The sequence below is a fragment of the Manacus candei genome, unplaced genomic scaffold (genome assembly GCF_025592945.1).
Source record: "Manacus candei isolate 608988 ecotype Guabito, Panama unplaced genomic scaffold, ASM2559294v1 h1tg000022l, whole genome shotgun sequence".
NCBI lineage: Eukaryota > Metazoa > Chordata > Aves > Passeriformes > Pipridae > Manacus > Manacus candei.
The window spans coordinates 5,539,259-5,565,677 of record NW_026138070.1 but is presented as its reverse complement, the minus strand read 5'-3'; the positions used below and the strand labels follow the sequence as shown (position 1 = coordinate 5,565,677).

General features: G+C 49.2%; 2 protein-coding genes and 1 long non-coding RNA gene across 4 annotated transcripts in view; 1 reads left to right on the top strand and 2 right to left on the bottom strand.

Annotated features, from left to right (window-relative positions):
* Positions 1–2,953: 2,953 nt before the first annotated feature.
* On the bottom strand, positions 2,954–8,699 carry LOC127470671 (uncharacterized). The gene is made up of 4 exons (XR_007904366.1): positions 8,586–8,699; positions 6,661–6,833; positions 5,100–5,143; positions 2,954–3,077 (listed from the first exon to the last, which is right to left on the bottom strand). It is a non-coding gene; the product is annotated as an uncharacterized LOC127470671 (long non-coding RNA).
* A 6,313-nt stretch (positions 8,700–15,012) lies between these two features.
* Positions 15,013–18,938, top strand: RNF223 (ring finger protein 223). 2 transcript variants are annotated; one of them, XR_007904360.1, is made up of 2 exons: positions 15,013–15,242; positions 17,839–17,983. XR_007904360.1 is itself a non-coding variant. In XM_051786440.1 (2 exons), exons 1-2 carry the CDS (start codon positions 17,470–17,472, stop codon positions 18,690–18,692), a joined length of 906 nt encoding a protein of 301 aa, XP_051642400.1. In that variant the 5' UTR covers positions 16,468–17,469; the 3' UTR covers positions 18,693–18,938. The 2 variants fall into 2 exon arrangements, 1 of the variants encoding a protein (XP_051642400.1); XM_051786440.1 differs by lacking the exon at positions 15,013–15,242 and adding an exon at positions 16,468–17,521 and having other exon boundaries at positions 17,839–18,938.
* Positions 18,939–20,749: 1,811 nt separating this feature from the next.
* The window catches only part of LOC127470660 (tyrosine-protein phosphatase non-receptor type 11-like), a 39,417-nt gene continuing 33,747 nt past the window's right edge, over positions 20,750–26,419 (bottom strand). Inside the window, exons 12-16 of the mRNA XM_051786418.1 lie at positions 25,445–25,512; positions 24,021–24,172; positions 23,527–23,627; positions 22,710–22,821; positions 20,750–22,328 (exon numbers count right to left, since the gene is read on the bottom strand). Of these exons, the coding sequence (XP_051642378.1) occupies positions 22,734–22,821; positions 23,527–23,627; positions 24,021–24,172; positions 25,445–25,512 (409 nt within the window). The 3' untranslated portion in view covers positions 20,750–22,328; positions 22,710–22,733. The remainder of the gene's footprint in view (positions 22,329–22,709; positions 22,822–23,526; positions 23,628–24,020; positions 24,173–25,444; positions 25,513–26,419) is intronic.

Genomic DNA, 26,419 nt, shown 5'->3' with positions numbered 1-26,419 from the left:
GAGCAATGGGAAGTGCTGGCAAAATAAATGAATAAATATAATAAATATAATAAATATCTTTCTGGCTGTTCCCCCAGTTTTTGCCACTGCAGCTCTAAACCCCAAGTGCAGCCCTTCAAAAGGAAGTTGTTGCTAAAAACATGGATTTTACCCGAATAAAAGAGAAAAATCAGTGGAAGATGTGGTTCAAACAGCTTTTTCCAGGCTGAGGGAGGGGGGGAAAAAACAAGAGATAAAAAAGTTTCATGGTGAGAAAAAGTTCAATCCACTACAACAATTAATAAAATCAGTGAAACAGTTTCAAAATGTGTCAACTCTACGTTATTTCAAAATAATAATTCAGTCTTCCTGATGGAATTTTTCCTTCCTGGTCCGTTTATTGAGGTTTTCTCTCCCATGTCCAGGCAGCTCTTCCAAGGGATGTTGGCACAAAAGGTGTCAAAATTAATCAGGGAATCACAGAATATCCTGAATTTGGAAGGGACCCACTGAGATCATCAAAGGATTCATTAACATTCCTTTTGTAGACAGGGAATTACAAATTACTTCCAAATAAACAAAACAACTATTATTGTGTGTTACTAATTACAGATCTAATTATCAGCTCCATGCCAGGCTGTGGGGAAGATAAAAAAAAAACACCTATTTTTGCTCATATTATCCTTTTTCTCTGCAGGGTAATTCCAGAATATCTGTGTGATATGAAGCTCTGCAGAGGAATTTATTGATCTTTAAGGTCCTTCCCAACACAAATCATTCCAGGATTTTTAATTTTCCACTCTGGAATTCCATCTCTTCACCTGGAATGACCCTAAATGACATCCCCTCAATTATCCAGGTTCCTTTTCACTGATTCCATAGGATCCCATTGTCAGTTGATTCCATATTGATGCTTCCAAAGGTTTGATCCCAGCTATTATTATTATTATTATTATTATTATTATTATTATTAAGCTAAAATTTTTAATACTGCCAGGATGAACACACCCATCACTTGACTTACCACTTATATTTTACTTCCAAGTTTGCTTTTAACTCCTTTTTACCCTGAAGACAACGCTCTAGGAAGGGAAAACGAACTCACAGCTGCTTTTTATGGTTAATCCTGAACGTTTAAAAGCAGAAAATGAATGAAAAGGAGTCACAGACTTGATCCATAAAGGAGATATTTCCAGAGTTCACAAGAAAACAACAGATGGGCTTAAGAGCTGCCTGAGTTACAGCAGGGGATGAGATGAGCAATTCACAGGCTACACAGAGTCTGATAATGAATAAAAGGCATTAAAACCCACCAATAAATTATTCTGATGTCCTATAATTTCTCATAGAAGAATTAAAGTCTTTTTTTTTTTCCCCCCTGAGTTAGAACCACCCTCTGTTCCCTTCCTCCTGGTCACCTCACAGCACAAACTCAGCAGTGCTTTTGCATTTGTGAGCTTGTGTTTGAGACAAACCAGGCAGAATTCCAATTTTATCCCGGGAAATTCAGCTGGAAAGGACTGCAGCTAAAAACACAGGAGGACAACAAGCAGTTCAAGAAACCCCATAAGAACATTGCACTGAAACAGAAGTCGCTCCAGTTTGAAAAACACCAAAAAAAATAAACACAACCCTAAAAAACTTGAAGGCCAGAAGCACAAAATATTGATGGGGAAGCTTCTTTGGGTTCAGAACATGGAAGAAAATGCTGTATTTACTGTCAAAAGTGCTGCCACACGCTGGGCTCGTGGTTTCCTTGGCACCTGTGGGAAGCAAAAGACTTGTAAAACACCCCCAGCCTTGGCCTGAGGAGTTACTCAGGAGTTCCTACTCCTGTTGGAGTGTAAAAGTAACTTGAAAACTTGTTCCCTACAGTGCTTTCAACCTTTCCCTTGGTTTTGGTGGTTATTTTTTTATCACCTCTAATGGAGGTGTGAAGTCTTTTAAGAAGAATTCCTGCACGGGAGCAGAATATCTTTGTTTTCCTCAGGGACACCCTGAGAGGTGAATCCTCTGCAGGTAATTCCCAGCCACATCCAAACCACAAACCTGCACCACAGGCACGAGTTTATTCTGCCAGCTCTGCCCTTAACTTGGCTTTTGATGTGGTTTCTTTTTCCCCTCTAACCTGCTGCTGTTTTCCATGTCTATGAGGACCAGCAGCCTCCCCCCTTCCAGGGTTATCCCCCTCCCACCTTGGAGCACACTTCCATTTAAATTTGGCATTTCTGAGTCAACCCCTCATTTAAATCAGATGTTTTGCCAGTGGCAGGCTGACAAAGGGGTTGTGGCATTCAAATTAGAAACCTTGGAGGCTTCATCTAGACATGCTGGGAGTTGCTCCTCACCTTTACCCTCCCTCTCAAACATCTCCCTTTCCACTTAAACCATTCCTGTGTGGACATGGAAAAAATTCCTGGCTTTCTGTGATGTCTGTGAACTAAATTTTTCTAGACTAGAAGTTGTACTCTGCACATTATACACCTAATATTCTAGATTCCTTTTTCCTCTCCTTTATTGTAAAGCAAACCAGTGTCTTCCTATGCAAACATTTGTAAAGCAAGCAAAGGTAGGAGGTGAAAAAAAACCCCATAAATATTCATCATTCTTAATGAAACCTTTATTTCTACGTGTTTAGTTGAAGGCAAATTTATCAAACATGCTAATTATACGAATTACAGCTAATGAGGTTTAAATGTTGCTCCATTTCCATGGCTTTGCAAACATTCTCTATACCTTAGAAGGGGAGGGAGGGAGAAAAAAGGGTGGGGAAATCACTCTTGAGGCTCTTGCTGCGAGTCCAAAGATTAAACATAAGCTTTATAAACACACCTAAAAGTGTATTAAATCTTTAATGCTTCCAGTAATATATAGCTTTAATTACTACCCCGTTGAAAAAAGGAGAATTCCCGGTGATATATTGACTTCCTCTTAAGGTTTATTAAAAAGTAAATTGCATTTCTGCTTCGGTGGGGAGTTTTTTTCATTTGGCTTGATAAGCACAAAAAAAATCGATGGCAGCCAAAGGAGTTTGGAGGAGCTCAGGGCATTATTGCACAGGTGTCCCAGAAATAAGAAGTGCTGGCAGGGATCAGGGGCTGGAAAAATAATGGGAATGAGGGTGAGATCATAGAATCAGCTGGGTTGGAAGGGACCTCTGAGATCATCCAGTCCAACCCTTGATCCAACCCCGCCGTGGTTCCCAGCCCATGGCACTGATGCCACATCCAGTCTCAGCTTAAAAACCTCCAGGGATGGAGAATCCCCCACTTCCCTGGGCAGCCCATTCCAATGGCTGAGCACCCTCTCTGGAAAGCACCCAAGAGGACAGGCAAGCAAAGACTAAACCAAGACACAGCAAAAATCCAGAATCACAGAATGATTAAAGTTGGAGAAGGTGTCAGAGTCCCCCCTGTGCCCCATCCCCACCTTGTCCCCCAGCCCAGAGCACTGAGTGCCACATCCAGCCTTTCCTTGGACACCTCCAGGGCTGGGCACTCCAAACCTCCCTGGGCAGCCCCTTCCAGTGCCTGACCACCCTTTCCATGAGGAAATTCCTCCTGATGTCCAACCTGACCCTACCCTGGCACAGCTTGAGGCCGTTCCCTCTCATCCCATCCCTTGTTCCCTGGGAGCAGAGCCCGATCCCCCTTGGCTCCCCCCTCCTGTCAGGGAGTTGTGGAGAGCCAGAAGGTCCCCCCTGAGCCTCCTTTTCTCCAGGCATTTTTTGGGCCAGTTCAGACCAGGAAAAACTCAACTCTTGTCCTCAACTCTGAATTTCCTGGTTGACTTTTCCACCCTTGAACAAACCACCTCTCCTTTGAAAGGTGTCTCAACCCAGCGAGTCCCAACACGTCCCCTCTCTCTCCTGGCACCCTCCTGGGGAACCCCTCTGGAAAGGCCACTGGAGCAGCATTCCAGTGCCTGACCACCCTTTCCATGAGGAAATTCCTCCTGATGTCCAATCTGACCTTCTCCTGGCACAGCTTGGTTCCTTCTCCTCCTGTCCCTTGTTCCCTGGGAGCAGAGCCCGACCCACCCCTGGCTCCCCCTCCTGTCAGGGAGTTGTGGAGAGCCAGAAGGTCCCTCCTGAGGTTCATTTTCTCCAGGCTGAGCCCCCCAGCTCCTCATAGGATACTCCAGACCCTTCCCCAGCTCCTTTGGACACGCTCCATCCCTTCCATGTCCTTCCTGAACTGAGCCCCAGAGCTGGACAGAGCCCTGAAGGTGCCCCAGCACGGGGGGGACAATCCTTGCCCACCTCACCTCCCTCAGCCCTTCCCAGCACTAAGGGCTGGATTGTTCCTGAAGAAAAAATTCCAGCACAGGAAGCCACAAGGAAACAAGATTTACGCAACAGGATTTCCTGCCCGGAGGCTCCTGGCCAGCCCCGAATTTGGGCAATTTGGTGGCTCTCTCTCTCTCTCAAACTTCCAGGACCGCCCGAGCTTTGAGCCATTCATCAAACCGTCCCCCGGGGGGGGCTCGTGCTTTTGTGAAGCTCTTTCTCACATCCAGGAAATTCTCGCAGCCTAATTCCAAAGGCACGCGCAGCACGGGGAGCTGCGGAGGGAACAAGGAGCCTGGAGGGTTTTTTTTTTTTTATTGCTTTTCTGCAAGTCAGTCATTACCCCCGCGTTTGAGAAGAGCCCGGCTCAGATCCCTATCTCTGCCTCTCTCCGTTAAAGCTCAGAGCAATTTTCTCTCGGTTATTCTCCCAGCTCGAAGCTGAACAGGATTTCTCCAGAAAAAGCCATTACTACTCCTACAAACCCTCACTTTTGCATTCCCAGCCTGCCACGAATTCAGCTTTTCAGCTGTTGTCTGGAACGCCGGGAGAAACCCACTGCTGGCTTTAAAAACTTAGGGTTTGATTGAAATTAGTTCAGCTTTGAGGCAAGAGAGGCTTACAGAAAATAACCTGGATGCCGAGTTTAGCTTCCCAATGCACAGAGCAGAAAGGAAATTCTCTTTGAAGGATCAGTCGTGACAACTTTGTGCTCTTTTCCACCAGTGACATAACTTCCAGAAAACCAAAGTCACCTCCAGCTTCCAATCCTGCAGCTCCCAGCCTGTCACAGAACACGTCAACAGACATCAAAATTAGAATTACAACTCACTTTCTTCAAGTGAATCTCCCAGAGCTTGATTAGCACCATCCTGTCTTCAGTTCATAAAGAAAAAGACACGAAATAAGGATGAAAAAAATCCTTCCCAGCACTGGGAATTCCTATTTATGCTCCAGTCCTCCCAGATTAACACCCACTCAGTGGGAACACCTGCAGGAGCTTGTTAATCACTTCTCATCTGGAATTTTTTTAGCCCTCTCCTTGCCTTATATTAAAAGATGCAAATTATTTCTCCCTTTCTCCCCCTTCTCTTTTATTTAACATCTCTTCAACCTGTCATTCCATGTTTTCTGGGTCCATAAGCAACACATCGTTTCCATATTAAATACTCCACCAGTATTTAAACACTCCTTTGTTCACAGCAAATACAAATAAATAAGGAAAATAAAATAAATGAGATCTTCTCTGAGTCTCTGAATGTTGATAAAGATTCCACAAGGAAAAGTAAACAACCGGACCCGGGGAAAAGCATGAACAGGAACATGGCAAATCCATGTGATGCAATATAAAAAAATGAAGGAATTCATCTGCCAGCTCATGGCAAGGTGTGTTCAACCCTTCAGAAGCCACATTTTCATCCAAATTTTCAGCATTTTCCAGAGGATGGGATGGGTGATGGGGCAGGAATGTTCTAATGATGGCTCTTCCAAGCTCTGCTGTAATTCCAGAGGGGATCCATAGGGGATCCATAGGGGATCCTGAAGGGGGGAGGGCACTGGCACCTCGTGGAGCTTCTTCCAGCAGGGATTTCCATGCTAATGGTGCTTCAATCCATCGTGGAGGCTGGGAAGTGAGATCCCTAAACCTTCCCGCTCCTCCTTTCCCACCAGGGTATTCCTTGCCCATCCCTGGGGGCAGGAGAGGGGAGGCAGGGGGGTTATCCCTGTCTGGGAACCTGCAGAGGGGAGGCAGGGGGTGTTTATCCAGGACTGAGAATCTGGAGAGGGGAGGCAGGGGGTGTTTATCCCTGTCTGGGAACCTGGAGAGGAGAGGCAGGGGGTGTTTATCCAGGGCTGGGAACCTGGAGAAAGGAGGCAGGGGATGTTTATCCCTGTCTGGGAACCTGGAGAAGGGAGGCAGGGGGGGTTTATCCAGCACTGGAACCCTGGAGAGGGGAGGCAGGGGGTGTCTATCCCGGTCTGGGAATCTGGAGAGGGGAGGCAGGGGGGTTATCCCGGGCTGGGAATCTGGACAGGAGAGGCAGGGGGTGTTTATCCAGGACTGGGAACCTGGAGAGGAGAGGCAGGGGGTGTTTATGCAGGACTGGGAATCTGGAGAAGGGAGGCAGGGGGTGTTTATCCAGGACTGGGAACCTGGAGAGGGGAGGCAGGGGGTGTTTATCCAGGACTGGGAACCTGTCCCGTGCCTCCCCGCACACACAGGACGTGAGCAGAAGGACCAGCAATTTCCCAAACACCCACTCACGGCCCTTAAATCCCATCCCTCCAATCCCGGGATGTGGCACTTGCCCGAGGCTGCCCCGCTCAAGGTGACACCCGGAGGGCAGAAGGAGTTTCAGCCGCTCCTCGTAAACAAAAACCTCGTTACAAACCTCGTTTAAAAACCAAAGCCAGGCTGAAACGAGCAGGATTTCTGTTTCCTGGGGGTGGAATCCGAAGCTCTGCGTTTAAAGTGCTCCGTAGCAACAGGAATTCCCTAAGGAAACGCTTGGAGCATCCCTGTGTGCGGATCAGACTGGATGAATTCCTTGTGCACCTCTCAAATCTGCAGAGCAGGAGACACAGGCTTTGTTTTCTGCTTCATTTTTGTCCCCACTGTCACAGTTCACTGAGATATTCCTACTTTTTTTCCTCGTCTCTCTGTCTCCCTGGTGTCAGTTTGGATCAAAAGCCCTTTCAGAACACAGAGACCTGTCCCCTCCTGACACCTGCAGAGCAGCCAAGATTTATTTCCCCAGTGAAAACCGTGTCAAGCCTGACTTGGGCTTGTTCACAGGTCAGGAGGCACAAGGTGTGGAAAAGAAAGAAGAAGCTTGTTCCTCAAAAAAAAAACCAAAAACATTTTATATCATAATATTGCTCATTAGCAAGAGGGGCCAGAAGGATTAGAGGAGCTTAATTATTTATTCTGTGCTGGTTGTCCAAATATTTAAGTTTGCACCTGGGAGAAGCAAATTGGTGCCCAAATGTAGCTGTTAATGTCACATCCACTGCTAAACCACTGCATCAGGTACATTAAAAATACATCAGAGTCTCCCCAGAGGAGCTCATCTCTCACTTCATGCTCTGATCAGTGAGGACTATATTTACTTGAGGACTAACTAAAGCCAGGTGTTGACCTTCCCCCCCGTTCCAGGGGGGTGTTGCCTGGGTAATTCCTGAGGGATGGGAAGGCTGCAACAGCAGCTGAGTTTGTTCAGGGACATATTTCCCTCTCCCAGAAAGGTCCTGGGCTAAAGCAGAGAGTTCAAACCCCTTCCCTGATGTATCCCATGGAGGTGGAGCAGCAGTGGGAGGGATCTCCGAGGCACAGGGGGTGTCTGGAGACACAGAACATCCCTGTGCCATCCTTGAAAAAGGAATTCTGCACCGGCTCTCTGAGGCTTTGCTACCTTAATCTTTCATCCTGTTTAACCAGAGAGGGGATTTCTGTGCAGAATATGCAGCAATTAGAGTTCAATTTTCAAAGAACTCCTTCTCCTCCTTGGGTAGTTTTTCACTCAGGGCACAAGGCTGGGCTGGGCAGAGCCAAGGGGCTGTTCCCAGAGGGAACATCCTCATTTCCCACTGCACTCCCAGCAGGGAGTTGTTGTTTAGCAGAGGATTAGGCTTGAAGGAATCGAGTGTTAAAAAAACCAAACCAAACCCACAAACATTTGCATTTGATATGTAAAGCAGCGTTAGTGCTGCAGGAACAGATGGGAAATGCACTGGGAATGCAAATATTGCCCTGTTCCTCGGTGTTTTATCACCCACACAGAAAGGATTCTGCCTTCCCTTCATCTGCAGAGGGACAAATCCCACAGCCCTCTCCCGAGCTCAGTGCAGGCCAAGGTGTGATGGTGTCATTCCTGCAGCTGGAAATTCCAGGGGTTGCCAAGTCCCCTGTCCTGCTTGTTTAATGGAAAAGTGTCCTTATTTATTTCTCAGGTCAAACACAAGGACTGTGGGGTTACACCTGGGGGGGGAAAAAGGGAAGATTGATGGTTCATCCTTGGGAGGGGAGAATTAGGGAATAGAATCATGGAATGGTTTGGGTTGGAAGGGACCTTGAAGATCATCTTGTTCCACCCCCTGCCATGGGCAGGGACACCTTCCACTAGCCCAGGTTGCTCCAAGCCCATCCAACCTGGCCTTGGACACTTCCAGGGATGGGGCACCCACAGCTTCTCTGGGCAACCTGTGCCAGGGCCTCCCCACCCTCCCAGGGAAGGATTTCTTCCTAAAATCTGATCTAAACCTCTCCTCCTTCAGCTCAATGCCATCAACAAGACAGAATTAAAGAGTTTAAGGTCACCCTCGTCCCTGGAGGACGCTGGGAAAGTTTTGTCCACCATCAGATCCATCTCAAATCAGTGGATTCCCATGGGGTGAAGAAAGCAAAAGGGATCCATCCAAAGCCAAAGGGATCCATCCACTCAGAATGTGCTGTTTATAACCTGGAAAGGTCAGTGCTGGTAGAGAGTGTGACACCACAGACCCCACAGGGAACCCCCCCCTCCCTCCTCACCACCACCAGCAGGTCCTTTCCGTGGGGATCCACACGCCCGGAATTCGGGTCTGGCATCCCAAAAAAACGCCCCTGGAGGGATGAATTACCATCCCATCCACCCCCCTTCCTGCCTGGATGTGTCTCTGGGCAGCACAACCCACTCCGGGGGTGAGGAATCCACTGGGCTGCAAAGGTGCGGATCCAGCGGGAGTGCATCCCGCTCCAGGGAAAGGGGGAATTTTGCCAGCAGAGGGCAGGTGGATTGTTAGGGAAGGAAAAGTTCCCGGAGAGAAGCAGCAGGAGGTCCCTGCAGGCATTCCCTCCTCAGCTCTGATGTCACAGGCCGTTCCCCAAGCTCGTGATGTCACCGGGAAGTGAGTAACTCTGCAGGAACACGAGCTGGGACAATCACCAGGGCAATTAAGCGCCAATTAAGGTGTCCGTGAGAGCCCGGGAGCTCTGCCCTCCTCCTCCATCGCGGCTGCTCAGCCTGGGCAAAAGGAGGCTTTAGGTATAAGAAAAAAGGGATTTTATTGGTCTCTACAACTCCCTGGGAGGAGGTTGTACCCAGGTCGGGGTCGGGCTCTGCTCCAAAGCCACAGGACACGAGGGAAGGGCCTCAAGTTGCACCAGAGGAGCTTTAGATTGGATAGTGGGGAAAACATCTTCATGGAAAGGGTGGTGAGGCATTGGAAGTGGTGGAATCACCATCCCTGGAGGTCTTCAAAAGACCTGTAGATGTGGCACTTGGGGACGTGGTTCGGTGGTGGGCTCAGCGCTGGGGGAGTGATTGGATTTGATGCTCTTGGAGTTCTTTTCCAACCTTAAGGATCCTGTGATTCCGTGACACTCTCCCTCCTCAGCAACATGCCATGGCTGCAGCTGCCTCTGGATCGCTCATTCCAGGGCTGGCAACAACAATTCCCTTCCTGCTCCGTGGGAAGAGCATCCCCTTGATGTTCAGGGGGGTAATTCCTTTCCTTCCTGGGCACTGGATCTCAGATCAGCTGCACTTGAGGCTCTCACAGCCCCTAAAGGAGCTGGAGCTGCAGCTCCTGGGATGATTTAACATCCCCCCAATGAGGTCCTTGGGATACTCCCACAGACCTGAATTCTGGTGGGATTTCTTCTTCCTTCGAGCCACTGTTTATGACTGTTGATCTCCAGCTTTCCACTATGGAATCAGCACACTTGGAAAGCCAACAAGCCTTCCTAGTCATGGTCTCAGGGATCACCAGTGATTTATAAACCACAATTCAGCCCTCAGTCCAAGTCACTTACTCCTTCAGAAATGATGGGCTTAGAAGACAAAAAAAAACCCCAAACAAACATAAAAAAAAAAAGGAGCTGACCTTATCTCCAGGGAATGGATGTTATTCCTGCTATGTGAGCAGCTGGCCATGAGTGGCTGAATCACTGAGCCCCGAGGTGTGACAGTCACCTGAGCCACAGAGTGCCAGGCAAATTGCCCCTTGTAATGGTTATCTAATCGTGCTGCTTTCCTGGTGACTGCAGGAAATTGAGACCAAGACTGGGTGCCAGGGGGATCCAGTGCCAGGGGGATCCAGTGCCAGGGGGGTCCAGTGTTCCAGGGGGGTCCAGTGCCAGGGGGATTAAACTATGGAGGCACTTGGCTCCTGAACAGTGAAGGTGGGCATCACTTAAGGGACAGGAGTCACCTGTGGCTCAAACAGGAGCAGTTTTGCTCTAAATCTGCTTTAGTGGACATTGCAGGAGCTGAGGGGACTACAAGGAAGCCAGAGAGGGAACTGGAGTGACAGGACAAAGGGGAATGGCTTCAAACTGAAAGAGAGGAGGTTTAGATGAGATGGCAGGAAGAAATCCTTCCCTGGGAGGGTGGGCAGGCCCTGGCACAGGTTGCCCAGAGAAGCTGTGGCTGCCCCATCCCTGGAAGTGCCCAAGGCCAGGTTGGAGCAACCTGGGATAGGGGAAGATGTCCCTGCCACACTCCCTGACCTTTGAAGGTCCCTTCCAACCCAAACCCAAGGTCCCTTCCATGATTTATCACAACTCTGGTGGTGTTTCCCACCCCACCACCTGTTCAAAGCCTCATCCCTCTGCTCTGGGCAGTGACTCTGCCCTGCCAAGGGGCACCACTTGCCCAGAAATCACGGCAGCATTTCTCTTTTACTGCCTGGGCTGTAAAACGTGCCCAGCTGGAAACATGGTTGGACAAACACAAGTTACTGGAAGGCTCAAATCACCGTGTCTATCAGGTACCCTCAGATTGTCTGATAGAAACAGTTAGAGAAGGGTAAAATATAATTACCTTAAAACTATCCCCCAGCGAGCTCCCCAGCCAGCTTATCTGATGACTCAGCACGGCTCTTTCCTGGCAGTACCCAAACACATCCTTTGGAATTTAAATAGCCCAGTCTAGCCCGGGCACAAACGACTGCAGCAATGATAAGACTTCAGAGCCAACACCCGGGTAGGAGCTGCCCGCACGTGAATTCAGGCAAAGAAAAGAGCGCCGTGATGGGAAACATCACTTAATGGAGCTGTTTACCAGCCCGGAGCAGTAATTGCTCGGAGCATCAGCCCTCCTGACTCCGAGGAACAGCTGCAGGATCAAAAAGCAGCGCTAGCTCCGGGCCAAGGAATTGTTTATCAGCAGAACTCAGGCAGTACCAGGTCCCCACTTCTTCTGCATCTGATTAGCAGCTGATAAGTGGGAGGTGGGGAGCTCAGCTGCTGAGCTGGACCTGGCTCAAAACCCACAGATTTGATGTGTGTGTGTGTGTGTGTGTGTGCTTTCACTGGCTTGGAGCACGTGAATGGGTGAGCTAACAGAAAATGGAATTAAGAAAATAAAATCTAATATAATCTAAATATCATCTCTGCGTTTAACCCCTCAGGCACTTCCCTCCCTGTTGCACCAGGGGCTTGGGTTTAGCCAGGCTGAGTCTCACCCAGTTCAAACCAGCACATCTGGATATTTTTGCCCTGTTTGCAGCAACTTGAACCCCCGTGTCTTGTGCAGGCAGGACTAGCACTATATATTGGAATTTTGTCCTGCACAGGCTCCACAGGGCTTGGTTTGGCTCTTTTGCTCCAGGAACTGCTCCCTGAGGTTTCTCCCAGCACAAAAAGCCTCCTAAAGCCCCTCCAGGCTTCGTGCACAGCCTTAGGATGGAGCCCCCACAAATCAGAGCTGTAAACAACCCCCAAAACATGAGCAAGAGGTGCTGCTGGGACATAATAAACCAGCCAGCCTTGGAGGAGGGGAGAAAGGGGAGAGAGGAACTTTGCTGCTCAGTGCTTGGTGCATTTTGACTTTTCTTTCCACCCATTTTACTGGGTGGTTTAACTTATCAACTGAGATAAGATAAACTAACTACACAAAGGATGAAAAGAGTTATACACTTGGGCAGTGGTGGAGGTAAAGACAAGCCAAGGAAACAGCTTAAAACCATATAATCAGCCATCTGTTTTTATTTCTCTGCCTCTCTTCACACCGGCTTGCAAGTTTTCAGTGGTCCTGCCCTCAACCAGCTGCTGTTAGAAATAACCTTTTTCGTGACAAACCCTCCTAAATAAATCCCCCTGGCAAGAATCCAAACCCTATAGAAGATCTCATCCCTTCACCCACACTCCTGGATGAGGTGGCAGTGGTCACTGGTGCTGGGAAAACCAGGAGAGGTGATGGTGGGAAGGGTCTGATGGTTTGAGAGTGTCGATGTTTCAATCCCAGTTATTCACTGCAGGTGGGATCCTACAGGATCTCTATGCCTGGAGCTGCTGTGACCAGCCCTGTGCAACACCCATCCCTCCCAGGTTCCATCAAAATCCATAATCCAAGACCCAAAATCAAGGCTTACGATTCCTTTTCTTGAACGACATAAACCAATCTGTTTATTTAGGAAACAGGCCCCAGAAATCCCTGAAAATTCAGTGTTTTGCTCAAGATCCCAGCGCTCCTAGCAGGGATCTGAATCTCCTCCCTCTCATCTCAGCATTCCAGCCACAGAATCCTCATTCCTGCGTGGAAAATCAATTTGGAACAAGTGTTTTCAGGCTGCTCTTTGCACATCCCTGCACCGGGGAATCCCTTGGAGAAGCACCTGAGCCCTGCACGTGGAGTCAGTTCAAGGAAATAACAGTGTTATAACCAAGGAGCTGTTCCTGCTTTGCTCCACTGCTCCTTTTAGGACAAAAAACCAAGGTCTTGTGCCCTGGGATCCACCCCAGCCCAGCTGCAGCTCCTGACTGTGCTCGCTCTGCTCCCTCCGAGCAGAGGATAAAAATAACAGCAAACCTCCCACTCACTTTTGGGAGCCAAGCCCTGCTCGTCATCCCCATCTTCCAGCCCTTGGAGAGGGAGGAGTGTGGAGGAGCCCAGTTTGCCCCAGGCTCTCAGCTCCTGGGTTGGATTCCTGGTGGGAAACCAGCCTTGGAAGTGCTGAAACTCTGGCCCTGACTCACGTGGCAGTTCAGCAATCCCAGGCTGCCAGTGGGGAAAGGGTTAAAAGGCACCTGTGCCTTGCTTTAAAAATTAAATCCTTGCTGTCCCACTGACTTCCAGGGGAAACAGCTGGACCCAAACCACAGATTTTTGGATCCTCAGTGTGTTCCTGAGATAACACAGCCTGCCATGGTGCTGAAATGGTGTTAACTCTGAGCCCAGTTTGCCCCAGGCTCTCAGCTCCTGGGTTGGATAAAACCCATTCCTGGTGGGAAACCAGCCTTGGAAGGGCTGAAACTCTGCCAGGGCAGCTCTCTGCTCACATGGCTGTTCAGCAATCCCACTCTGCCAGTGGGGAAAGGGTTAAAGGCACCCAGCTGGACCCAAACCACAGATTTTTTGATCCTTCCTGAGATAACACAGCCTGCCATGGTGCTGCAATGGTGTTAACTCCAGCCCAGTGTGCTCCTGCCATGACTAAGGGACACTCCTAAAGCTCTCATTCCCATCCCTTCATCCAACATCCTGCTGTGTCAGCTGCAGGCAGTGCTTGCTGCCAGCCCCACTCATCCCTGAGTGAGGGATAAATACCTGGGAAGTGCTCCATGAGGTGCTGCCAGCTCAGCCTCCTGCAGGGATTGTCATTCCCACGCTCTCCTGGGATGCAGCTCCGGGAAAGTTTAGTCCAAACCTGCATCTCCACTGGCTGTTTGTCTTCTAGAACCACCCATGGAGCTCAGCAAGAATCCACTGGAGAACAATGCTGTGGAAGGACCCAGGAACCTTAATTTTAATCCTAAAACATAATTAATCCTAAAGCTTTGGTGATTTTAACACACTTCTCTTATTTAGCTCCTTGGACGGTGTGACCTGGAATAGAGGAATGTTGAATCCAAAGCCAGTTCTATCTGACTGCCCCTAAAATCAGTGAGATTTAGACAGTTCTCTGTCCCAAGAGAGTTCCAGGATGTCTTTCACCCATTTCTAAAGAAGGCACTTCCTGATACTGGCCTGAAAAAAAAAAATCCAGTTATTTATGAGTGTTGGTTTTGTGGAGAAACCGAACAAAGAAAAATAGTGTTTGCATCAAATGAGGGCTGGAATAAATGCTGAATGTTTGTCTCTCCCCCCCACCCCTCTTTTGTGTCCTTATCTGCCCACAAATGTAAATTTGCTGGTTCTTTTTCTGGCTCGTGGGCTGATGTCCTTTGAACCACACACAAGCTTTGCAGGTGGAATAATATTTCTCCACAAGAAATATTAAGAAATATTAAGCTGCAAAGAATGAAATTCCCTCCCTGTGCCAATCCATTCAGAGGGGCTCAAAGCAGGCAGATGGGTGTGTGGAGTGGTTCAATTAATTTACAAACAGCTTTCGAATTATCCTGGATTTTCTATCACAACCGTTTAGTTTTCCCCTCAGCCAGCCATAAGAAATGGGACTGTCAGAATCTGGTTTCTGCCATAAGGCACTTCCAAATTATTTAGGTTTTATGGGGGCATGATAAGAGAGGTGAAGTTTGGGGGTGAAATTTTCTTTCGGGAGGCGAAAACGCAACCGGGAAACAACCCAGAAAACAACAGGTTATGGGAAGCGATTAAAACCCCCCTAAAAACCAGAATTTACCAGCGAGCAGAGGGTCAGGGAAGAGGAATAACAAAGCATTTCTCCCAGGCAGGTGTCCCTTATCAGGAGCATTCCAGCCTGCCCTGTTTGTCACAGGAACCGGCCGGAGCGGGAGCGCTCGGAGCCAGGGAATGATTCAGTGGGGCTGGGGAAGGGCAGGTGGAGCAGGTAAAGTCACCTCCAGACAGGAAGGTATAAAAGATCCTTGGGTTGCAGCTCTGAGGCCACTCGTGCACTGGGAGCTCCTGGAGGTCACTTGTCCTGTGCCAGGAAAAACCACCCGGAGCTGGGACAACAAGAGGACACTTTTATAAACACAAAAAAAAGCCCCTCTGGAGAGAAGACTCTTCAGGGGTAGAAATCAAGAGCCCAGAACATGCTTTCCTCCTTCTAACAGCACCCTGAACAGGTATTTATTGACTTTAATCTGCTCCACAGCTCTTGCCTTGCTGGGGGTTCATTGCTCTGAGTTAAAGATCCCATCAAGGGACCATCAGAACAGTGCTGGCCACTGGCCTGATGGAGCAGAACCCTTGTGATCTCCTTGGTTTTATGGGGTAGAAAGAAGTTTTCTAGAACTTGGAAGAAGTCCTGAATGACTTAGTTTTATTTATTTACTTCGTCGTATTTATTTAGTTAGTTTTATTTATTTACTTACTTGTATTTATTTACTTTGGTTTGTTTATTTGCTGAGTTGATGTGTTTCTTCTCATTATTTACTGGTGTTTCTGAAACTGAAGTTTCTGGAAAGCCCAGGTAAAAATATTTGGTAATAGGAGATAAATAGCAGAAAGGTCTGGGAGAGACTGTGGGGGTCTGAATGAAAAAAAAAACCATCAGAAAACCAAACAAAAACCCCCAAACCCCAAGAAATTCTGTTAAAAAGACACAAGCAGAGGGGGGAGGCTGAGCATGAATCCAACCTGTCTCCTGCCTCAGCTCTGTTCCCTCCTCTTTGTGTCTCTCCAGTTTAATTCAATTATCTGTGTAATTACCTGAGCCAGGTGCCAACATAACACCGAGGTGCCAGTATAAAATAACCAGCCTCTAAATTTATTAAAACTAAGGCACATCCACAACGTCACAACCCTGCTTAGGGAAGTTAAAACGCAGGCAAGGACTTGTCCCCTCGTTTAAAAGCAGCTGCTGTGAGTAAACTTCAAGTTTACTATATCAGGATGTTGCTCTGACACGTTACAGAGCAGTAAAAAAAAAAAACAAACCTCAAGAGAACAGCTTTAATTTCATAACACGGGTTGTGAAATCGCAGCTTGTGCAAGCCCAGGCTCTCTCTTTCTGAGGTTACCTCCTGCCACTGGTTTTACTGCTCAGAATCTCTGAGAAACACTCAGGAACTGCAGAGAGCTGGATTGTAGAGGAGGGAGTTCTGCAAAACAGAAATTTAGTTAAAAAAAAAAAACCAAAACCAACCAAAAAAAAAAAACCAAATAAAGAAACCCAGGGGTTTTTCCTCGTCTCTGTGCCAACTTAGGCTTGGATCTGTGATTCATCAGCATCTGCCAGGTTGTGTTAAACATGCACGGGGATCTGGAGCCAGGAAATAAAAAAATGACATTAGAAACCATTCCAACTCGCTGCAAAGTGCACAAAACTTGATTTGAGGAGAAGCTTCACCAAAGTTAACGTTTAGATTAAGAGAAGGAAAAGAAGGGAGGTTCTGAAGGCTGGTTTCAGCTCTGGCAATGCCAGTTGGGAGGGGAGAGGGGAGAACTCTCCATCCTGAAATAATGGAGATTTATTTTAGTGCAACGTGAGGAACACTTGGTCCTTCTGATCCCTTAAATTACCCTTTTTGTGGCTCTGGTCCACACACTGGGCTGCAGAGCTGTAATTACAGCACCAACCTGGACATTTCTGGCTTGTCATCAGCAAATCTCCCATCAAGGGAGAATCAAGCCCGGCTAGTTGGGTGACACATCCCAAAAAAATGTTCCTGTCACCAGGAATTTCCTCCAGCCAAACACTTGCTTTCGGGTAAAACCACTCAGCAGCTGCAAAGCTGAGAGGGGCTGTAGGTGAAGCTGAGAGTTTGGGGTAAAAAAAACCTGAGCTGAAGGTGCTGCCGAGGCGGGAGAAAAAAATTGGAGTAATTTGGAAACCAGTTTGCTGGAATTGGTGCCTCAGCCACTCCAGGCTCCTCCAGGGAGCACAGGGCAGCAAGGCTTTGGTGCTGAGCCTCCTCCTCTAGGGCTGAGCTGGGTGTCCTTAGGGAAAGCAGAGCAACAAGGAAGCAGCAGAGAATTGCCCCTGCTCTGCCCCCAAGGCCATTTCCTCCAGCCTTGCCCGCCTTGCTGTGTCACGGTGACAGGGCCAGAGGTGCTGCTGGAGGCTGAGGATGGAACAGACGGTGCCATAAAACCATTTCCTCCCCTCCCTCGGCTTCTCCCGTGACAGGGGGGGAGTTCAGATCCCGCTGTGGATGGAGATAACCTCGGGTGGTGCCTCACCCACCTGCAGCAGGACCACAGATCAAGGCACGAAGCGCCCCAAAGAAGCTCCCCCCCGTTTCCCTCCACGCCTGAACAGTGTTATCTGTCTCTTAGGCCTTGCTCTTGCCTGCCACCATAACCCCTGAGGGCCTCCCAGACTAATAGATTGCCAGGGCGAGGCCCCTCATGGAGTCTTCTGCTCTCCTCCCTGCTCAGGTGTCGGGGAGCACCACCCGGGGTAGGTCCATGTCGTGTCTCTTGGCGCCCAGAGGGAGGAACTCAGGGGGAAGGACTGCTCCCCTCTGGGATCCGTGGTGTCCTGCTGCAAAAGGCTTTGGCTCCTGGTGGATCTCTGCGGGTTCCTTGCTTCTGTGTGCAGGATTTTTGACTTCACCTTCGGGATGCAGCTTCCCACAGGCTCCCTGTGTGCTTCTCGCCTCTGGACGCAGTGGAAGCCACCAGCTCGCTCTTTGTTCCTTTGAAGGGGTTAAAGCTGGTGACGGGGGTGTCTCCACCTTGTTTAAAATGAAGGCTTGTGGTTTTCCTCTCTTCCAGAGGCTCCCAGGGCTCTGTTTCTCTCCCGGGGCTCCGTCATGTCGTGCTTCTCCCAGCTGTGGCATTCCAGCACTCCGGACTCTCCCACCAGCCCGACCCCTGCCTCTCCTGGTGAAGTCCCCATCCCCATCAGCCCCATCGTGGTGACCTCGCCAGGAGATGGCAAGAGGAAGGCCAGATCCCCCACCAGCTCCCCGGGCTCGCCCAACCCCACCTCTCCCAAGCCGACGTCCCCCGTGGAGTGCTCCATCTGCTTCAACACCTACGACAACACCTTCAAGACCCCCAAACTGCTCCAGTGCTCCCACGTTTTCTGCCTGGAATGCGTGGCCCGCCTGAGCACGGGGCTGCCCCCCAACCAGCCCGAGGACCTGCTGCCCTGCCCCTTCTGCAGGCAGCTCACCAACATCCCCCAGGAAGGCGCTCCCGCCCTGGAGACCAGCAAGGAGCTGCTGGCCACGCTGCCCCCGGAGCTGCAGCGGGAGAAGGTGCTGTGGATGGAGGGCACCAAGCTGTGCTGCCGGAGGGCCTCGGACGACGCCGAGAACCCGGAGTCCTGCATCTCCATCGACGTGGCCATGAGCAAGCCCGAGAGCCCCGAGGCCCCGCCGAGGGGGCTGGCGGGGAGGTTGTCCCGCTGCGAGGTGTGCGACGACTGGAAGCGCATCCTCCTCCTCTCCGCCCTCGTCATCATCCTCTTCTGCATCATCCTCTGGCCCGTGCAGTGCGCCCTGAAGACGGGCAACATGCGCTGCTTCACCAGGACTGTGGCCACCATGAGCAGGCCCGAGTACCTGCCCCCCAAGCCCACCACGGCGGCGGCGGCGGCGACAGAACCCCCTTTTTTCCAGTAGCGGCCCCTGGCTCTGCTGAGCTCTGCGCCCGCACCGGGGAGGAGCGGCAGGACCTGCTGCCCTGCCAGCATTCCTTGGATTGCTGGGCAGCCCCTGCGTCCCCCTCCTGTGCCCGCCTCCGGGGGCTCTCCGCTGGAATGCTGCTCCAACCCGGAGTGCTGCTCCAAGGAGCCGCCTCTGCATCCTGCTGCCAAACTCTCCATGGAAACCAGAGCTGGGAAAGCCGCGGGGAGGGTTCCAGGACTGTTTCCCTCCTGTGTGTCGCTGCCTTGGCTAGAGACCCGGTGGCAGCGGGTGCAGTTCCTCGAGCTCCCCGAGGGAATAAAGGGCTGTTTTTTCTTTTTTTTTTGGCAAATTGAAGGATCTACGTGATTATTCCTACGAGGAGCTGGGATTGGGAGGGTAAAGACATGGCTGTATAAACAGGTGAAAAACACACTTACTCCCCACGCTGCAGAGGTTTCCAGCTGTGTTATGCAGCGTGAGAGGTGTAACTGCTGCCTCCTGCTGACAGAACACGGATCCATCCCTGCTGCCTTCTTCTTCCCCGTGTTACCACCCTGATGAGCTCTTCAAGCAGCCATTCTACTCGTTTTTCCCAAGAAGATGCTTAAAAATCACTCATCCCCACCTGGAAGGCCATTCTGCACCCAGGGCTGGGCTCTGTGAGGCACAGACACAGCACCACCCCGACCCTCCAGTTTCTGCATCAGCAAACTTCACTCAGAACCTCTCACCGTGGCCAAAAAGTTCCACCTTTCGACAGCTTTACCCTCCTAATCTTCAAATGTGTCAGTATTAAGACACAGGCCAGTGGCTGACACTCTACTTTTATTTAAAGCAGTGATCTGACAGTGATTTAAGAGTCTTCATGCTGAAGGCAGCTCACAATGAATATTTTCTATTCAGACATGGATCTAAGACAGTATTGTATGCGAGTGCCATTATGTGTATGTATTAAATTATGTTTTCTACAATGCAAGGTGTCAGTCTGTAGCAATTACCCCCCGTTATCCCTTTTTTACTTGCAGTTGGAGGTGCTCCCTCAGCAGTCCAGCTGCATCCCCGGGTCATGGTGGCACGGCTGTGCTCTGCTCCATCCCAGTGCTGTGCCATCCTGCACGTTTATCCTGCAAATTCACTCCTCCCACCGTTGGGGTGGGGTTGTCCCAGGTGAGACTTCCCTCTGTGTTCACCTGATTCGACCTGGAAAATGAGAAGCTGCAGAGCCTGCTCATCTCTCCCTCCTTCCCAGCTGGTGACAGATGCTTCCAGCTTCCCTTTCCAGAAAAAAAACATCTCACTTGGAATAGAAAAGGCCGAAGCAACGGGCAGAAATAGCTCAGGGTTGTTGCTGTGTGGAATTCCTGGGGAAAGCTGCTGCATGTGCTGTGCCTGCACCTCCCCTGGGGTTCAGCTGCAGGCTGGTGTTACCTGTGCCAGCCACAGGAATGCTCCAGGCCCTGGAAAATCTGCCAAAGCCACTGGGCTTGACAGGGATTCTCATTTGCCTCATCCTACCTGCTCTTCATATCTTCACAGCACCAAACTGAGTGAGTTCCTGGAAAAAAAGTAACTCACCGAGGCTTCAGGCAGAGAAGGCACTTCTATTTTTCCTCTCTCTTCCATTTGGGACTAAGCCCAGCAAACAGGCACTGGGAGGGATGAAGTGCTTTGTCATTACATCTTCATTAGCACTCAGCTCCCACTGAGGAGACCCAAGGACAGGGTAGAGGGAAATAACATTTGCAGCCTTATAAAATCTACTGTTACAGTGGAAAACAGTTCCAACTGTTCCCAGTGGTCTGTCCCAGCACCCTCATGGGGGTTGTCCCTTTGCACATCCCCAGCCCACCACGGACTTGGAAATAAAGGCTGAATTGTTTAGGTAACACACAACTGAACCTCTCCCTCCTTATGGTCAAAGGAAGGGAAAACAGGGCCCTGAACAGCAGCATTTGGCCATGGGGACATTCAGGGTGTCCCACTGTTCACACCATCAGTCTCTTTCCCCAAAAAAATCAAACTACTTAAAAGAAAGGAAAAAAAAGCCTGGAGAATATTCAACATTTATTAGAAGTGCAATAAAAATAAACAGTTCTCCTGCCCCTGGGACAAAGGAGCAGAAAGACCAGCCAGGAATTACAGCCAAGGTGTGTCACTGTGCATTTGTTCAACCCTTTGGTTCAGCACTAACACCCCAACCATGCAGAGTCCTTCCCATTCCAGGGATGCAGAAGGAGACTGGGACATCAGCCCTGTGCCTGCTCTGGGGGTTCAGCACTGGCTCTGGGACCCAAAACTGCTCCGGGGGTTCAGGCATTTTATCCCCAGACCCAAAACTGCTCTGGGGGTTCAGGCATTTTACCCTCAGACCCAAAACTGCTTTGGGGGTCCAGCACTGGTTCTGGGACCCAAAACTGCTCTGGGGGTTCAGGCATTTTATCCCCAGCCCCAAAACTGCTCTGGGGGTTCAGGCATTTTATCCCCAGCCCCAAAACTGCTCTGGGGGTTCAGGCACTTTGTCTTCAGACCTAAAACTGCTCTGGGGGTTCAGGCACTGGCCCTCAGACCCAAGGCTCCCCCCAGAACACACTTCCAGGCTGAGGGATCCTGCAGGAAGGGTTTCTTTGGCAGGGCTTGGGGCTGGAACTGCGGGAAGCACTAAGACTTAAGAGAGCTGGGACACTCCACTCTGCAAAACACTCGTTTCCTGGCACTGCTCAGGTCACAAACACACCTAGGACAGCCCTACTCAGCAGAAACAACACTTGCCTTGTCACAGAGGCGTGGAAGGGGGTGGCAAAAAGGTCGTGGCAGAGCTGCATCGAGCTTAGAGGGGGCCCAGCTCCAGAATTCCAGCTCGGATCATCCCCCCAGGCTGCTCTCAGCCCAGTGCCCAGAGCTGTGTCCCTGCTCCTCAGCACCCAGGGGGGACCTCCCTGAGCCCAGCATTCAGGATGCCCCTCTGTGCCCCTCGACTCTGCTGGAGAACTGGGAAGAGCAGTCTGGAGGCTGCACACGGAGCAGGGATCATTCCATGTGCTCTGGCAGCGTTGCATAGGAAATCTGGGAAGTGCTACAGCCAAAAGGAGGTGTGAGGAGAGGCATCAGCTGGGGCCAGGCAGTGCTCTCCACTTCTCACCCTCACCAGGCAAAGTTACTCCAGGATTTGGGCTTCAAACCACTTTGTAGCTTAGAAATGGGTTGACCCAAGGAAAACCTGAGAGTGCTAAGGTTTTACTGAAGCCCTGAGTGGGCAAAGACCCCGGGAAAGCTTCGAGCAAAGAGTTGTTTCCGTTCCTTTTGCGTGTAAAAAATAAGAGGTTTAAATTAAAATAGTAAAAAAAAAAAAAAAAAAGGCAAAAACCAAAACAACCCTGAAGCTGAGCCTTGATGCCCTAATGAATGTCCAGAGGCACTTTCACATAAATATCAACCTACTGATGCAGGGGGAGGGTGGGAGGAGATCCTTCTCATGAATAAGTTAGGATAAGGCATGTTCTTAGGTGCAGGTTCTCGGGCAGCTTCTCCCCTCCTCTCCAAATCCAAGGTGCTTGGGGGAAGGCAAGACAGGCAAACAAAACTGTCCTCAGTCGCAGAACTTGGGGAGGGTGGACGTAAACACTGGAAATCCTGCATTCCAAAAGGAGAAGGGAAGAAGGAAGGGTGGCAGGTTTACAGCTGGGAGAAAATAAGGTTACAGAGCTGAGATAGTCCCACAGTTCCCTGATAGAACAGCCTGAAAAGCTGCTATTAATTGATAATATTGAATACTGAGAATATTGGGATTTCCCCCCTCCCTGGGAACATCACAAACGCATTCTCCCCCAAATTCCACCCCACATTTGCAGGCAGAGCCTCTGAGACGTGCCCAGGAAACAAATTGTGGGAGGCCTGAAAATTGGATTTTTGGGGGAGTTTCAAACCACGACACTGAGCTGCAGAGGAGCTGCTCGGCCGTGGCACAAACCAGCGCGGTGACACTCTGGGGTGACCCCAGGGGGACATTCCTACCTGTGGAGCCTCCACACAGCTCCTCTATCGCCCTGAATTACTCATCCCTGAAACCTTTGGGCTTTTGATGTTGAGGTTCTCGTAGAGGACGGAAGCTGACTCCTCATCCACCCTGTCAGGAAGCAGAGCCCTGTCATTAACAGCCTCATCACTCTGGATCTTTGCCCAGAGGCTGCTGGCCAGTGGGAATGGCCCAGCCAAGCTCCCTTTTGCCCTCCCCACTGTTCTCATTCCCTGTTTTCTCCCCCTCTGGCTGGGCCACCCCTCCTTGGTTCAAATGCTTGGGAGTGGAGCCTCTAAATGACACGTGTCCCCCCCCCACCTTCAACCATAATCCCTCTCCAGCACTCACAGGTGTCCCATTACTTGGGGCAAGGGCAAAATCATAATTTGGGGTAATTTATCTCTGCTTATGTAAGGAATTCACGCTCCTTAACCCACGTTCCCTCTCCACACAGACTCAAATCCACCTCTCTCTGCTCTTGTCTCATCTTCTTTCAGATTAAAGTGGCAGTGGCACAGTTTCCCTCTCCAGCTGATTGCCCAGAGCCATTCTCCAGAGCCAAGGAGAACAGGACACTACTCTCTAAAGGAGTATTTATATATATATATATATCTTTATATATATAAAGATCTAGTTCCTCCTCCCCTTTCCAAGATGCACCAGCAAGGTGGTGCTACCCCTGCTGCTGACAGTGGGGTGGGACCACCTGTTTATTTGGGCCATTCCCACACGATATCCAGCAACTGCTCAGGATTCAGGTGTGGGAAAGACACTCTGGAAAAGGACAAACACCGGGAGAGACCTTCAGCTTACCCAGAGGGGGTCCGTGGGGAGGGGGGCTGCCCTTTGGCTCTGCCCTTTTCCATGGGAGGGTAGCCAATGTTCAAGTAGTCTCGTTCTTTCCTTTTATTCCTCTGGAAGAGAAAAGCAAAGACAATAAAACCCCACTTCAGGCAGGTGGAGAAAAAAAGCTTTTCCAAGGTGGGGATTGACTCGACCTCGGAGGTCTTTCCCGACCTCAACGACTTCGGATTTGAGTTCCAGGGAAAAGGGGGGATGGTGTTCTCCTCCAGCCAAGCCCAAAGGGGACATTCCCTCACCTCTTCTTCTTCAGTAAAACCCCACTTCAGGCAGGTGGAGAAAAAAGCTTTCCAAGGATCCCCTTTACAAGGCAGGGATCGATCCCAGCTTGGACTCGACCTCGGAGGTCTTTCCCGACCTCAACGACTTCGGATTTGAGTTCCAGGGAGAAGGGGGGACGGTGTTTCTCCTCCAGCCAAGCCCAAAGGGGGAGGACATTCCCTCACCTGTTCTTCCTCCAGCCTCTTCTGCTCGGCCTCGATGAACTGCTGCACCGCCATGTACACGAACTTGTACTGAGCCTCCGTCTGCACCATCCCCGAGCGCTGCCGCCGCACCATCTGGATCGTCTTGGGGATGTCGATGTCGCAGTCCAGGCCTGCTCCAGAGCCAGCACAATGATGGTTAGGGAAGGAAAATGAATGCCAGGAATGGTTTCCCTAAGGCAGTTTGAAAGCTCGGGGTCTCCGGCTGCGCGACGGCGCCGCGGAGAACCGGAGTGTTGAGGGTGTTGTGGAGGGGTTTGGTGTGTGTCTGGGACTGAGGGAAGGGTTAGCCCTGCCAGAGGAGAAAAATGGGCTGGGAAGGGCTGAGGAAGGGCTGGGGAAGGGCTGAGGAAGGGATGAAGAAGGGATGAAGAAGGGATGAGAAAAGGATGAGGAAAGGATGAGGAAGGGATGAAGAAGGGATGAGAAAAGGATGAGAAAGGGCTGGGGAAGGGATGAGAAAAGGATGAGGAAAGGATGAGGAAAGGATGAGAAAGGCCTGAGGAAAGGCTGGGGAAAGGCTGAGGAAGGGCTGAGGAATGGGTGGGAAAGGGCTGAGGAATGGGTGGGAAAGGGCTGAGGAAGGGCTGAGGAAAGGATGAGGAAAGGATGAGGAAAGGATGAGGAAAGGATGAGGAAAGGATGAGGAAAGGATGAGGAAAGGATGAGGAAAGGATGAGGAAAGGATGAGGAAAGGATGAGGAAAGGATGAGGAATGGGTGGGAAAGGGCTGAGGAAGGGCTGAGGAAAGGCTGAGGAAGGGCTGAGAAAAGGCTGAGGAAGGGCTGAGGAAGGGCTGAGGAAGGGCTGAGGAAGGGCTGAGGAAGGGCTGAGGAAGGGCTGAGGAAGGGCTGAGGAAGGGATGAGAAAAGGCTGAGGAAGGGCTGAGGAAGGGCTGAGGAAGGGATGAGGAAGGGATGAGGAAGGGATGAGGAAGGGATGAGGACGGGATGAGGAAGGGCTGAGGAAGGGCTGAGGAAGGGCTGAGGAAGGGCTGAGGAAGGGCTGAGGAAGGGCTGAGGAAGGGATGAGGAAAGGCTGAGGAAAGGCTGAGGAAGGGCTGACTTGCTTGGAGCAAAGGGAGAGGAGGGGAACTAGATCTATTCTGCAGCAACTCCCTACAAACCCAAACTTCCCACCCTTGAAAGGTTTCTCGAACAGATTCAAAGAAGGCCCAGCTGTGTCAGGGCTCCCGGAACAGCCCTGCAAACCCCCCAGGCAGTGCCAGAACCACACCAGAGTTCAGGGGAGGGTGACAGCCCTCGGACAGGGAACAATTTGGGGGCTTTATTTGGAAATGCTGGCACTGATGCCAACCAGAGCCTCCCCTGGGCTGTGTTGCTGCCAACCCCTCCCTTCCCAGAGGGGGTGCCAGGCCCACCCACCTTGCCTGTGGATGGTATCCACCAGAATATCGATCACTATGATGGTGCCCGTGCGTCCTATGCCAGCACTGGGGACACAAAACAAAAAGGCATTGCAGGAGGGAACAGTCCCAGAGTCAGGCCAGGCCAGCTCCACATTCTAGATATAGAATATTATATACTACATACATTATATATTTTACATAGAAATATATTTATATATTTTATATATTTTTCTATAAATATATTTATATATGTTATACAGTCAATATATATTTGTATATTATATTTATATAGAATATTATACATTGCATATATTATACATTTTATATCTAAATATATTTTTATATTTTATATATTTTATATATTTTTCCATAAATATATTTATCTATGTGATACAGTCAATATATATTTATATAGTATATTTATACAGAATATTATACATTACATATATTATATATTTCATATATAAATATACTTATATATTTTCATATATATTATATATTTAATATAGATTTTATATAGTATATTTAATATAGATTTTATATAGCATATTTATATAGATATTTTTATAGATAGTATAATAAATTATATATTTTATATATAATATATATTCTATATTCTACGTAGTATTTTATAAATACTACATTTAATATATATTTATACTACACATTTAATATATATTTTAAATATTTTTATTTTTAATATATTTATATGTTTATAGATAATATATTTTAATACATTTTACACATAGCTATTTTAATATATTTTACACATTAGATATATTTTAATACATTTTACACATAGCTATTTTAATATATTTTACACATTAGATATATTTTAATACATTTTACACATAGCTATTTTAATATATTTTACACATTAGATATATTTTAATACATTTTACACATAGCTATTTTAATATATTTTACACATTAGATATATTTTAATACATTTTACACATAGCTATTTTAATATATTTTACACATTAGATAT

Excerpts from the sequence above, each read along its gene's own strand:
- RNF223 (XM_051786440.1), top strand. The coding sequence starts at position 17,470 with ATGGAGTCTTCTGCTCTCCTCCCTGCTCAGGTGTCGGGGAGCACCACC. Across the intron at positions 17,522-17,838 it reads GTCGGGGAGCACCACCCGGG|AGGCTCCCAGGGCTCTGTTT; the intron begins GTAGGTCCATGT and ends CCTCTCTTCCAG.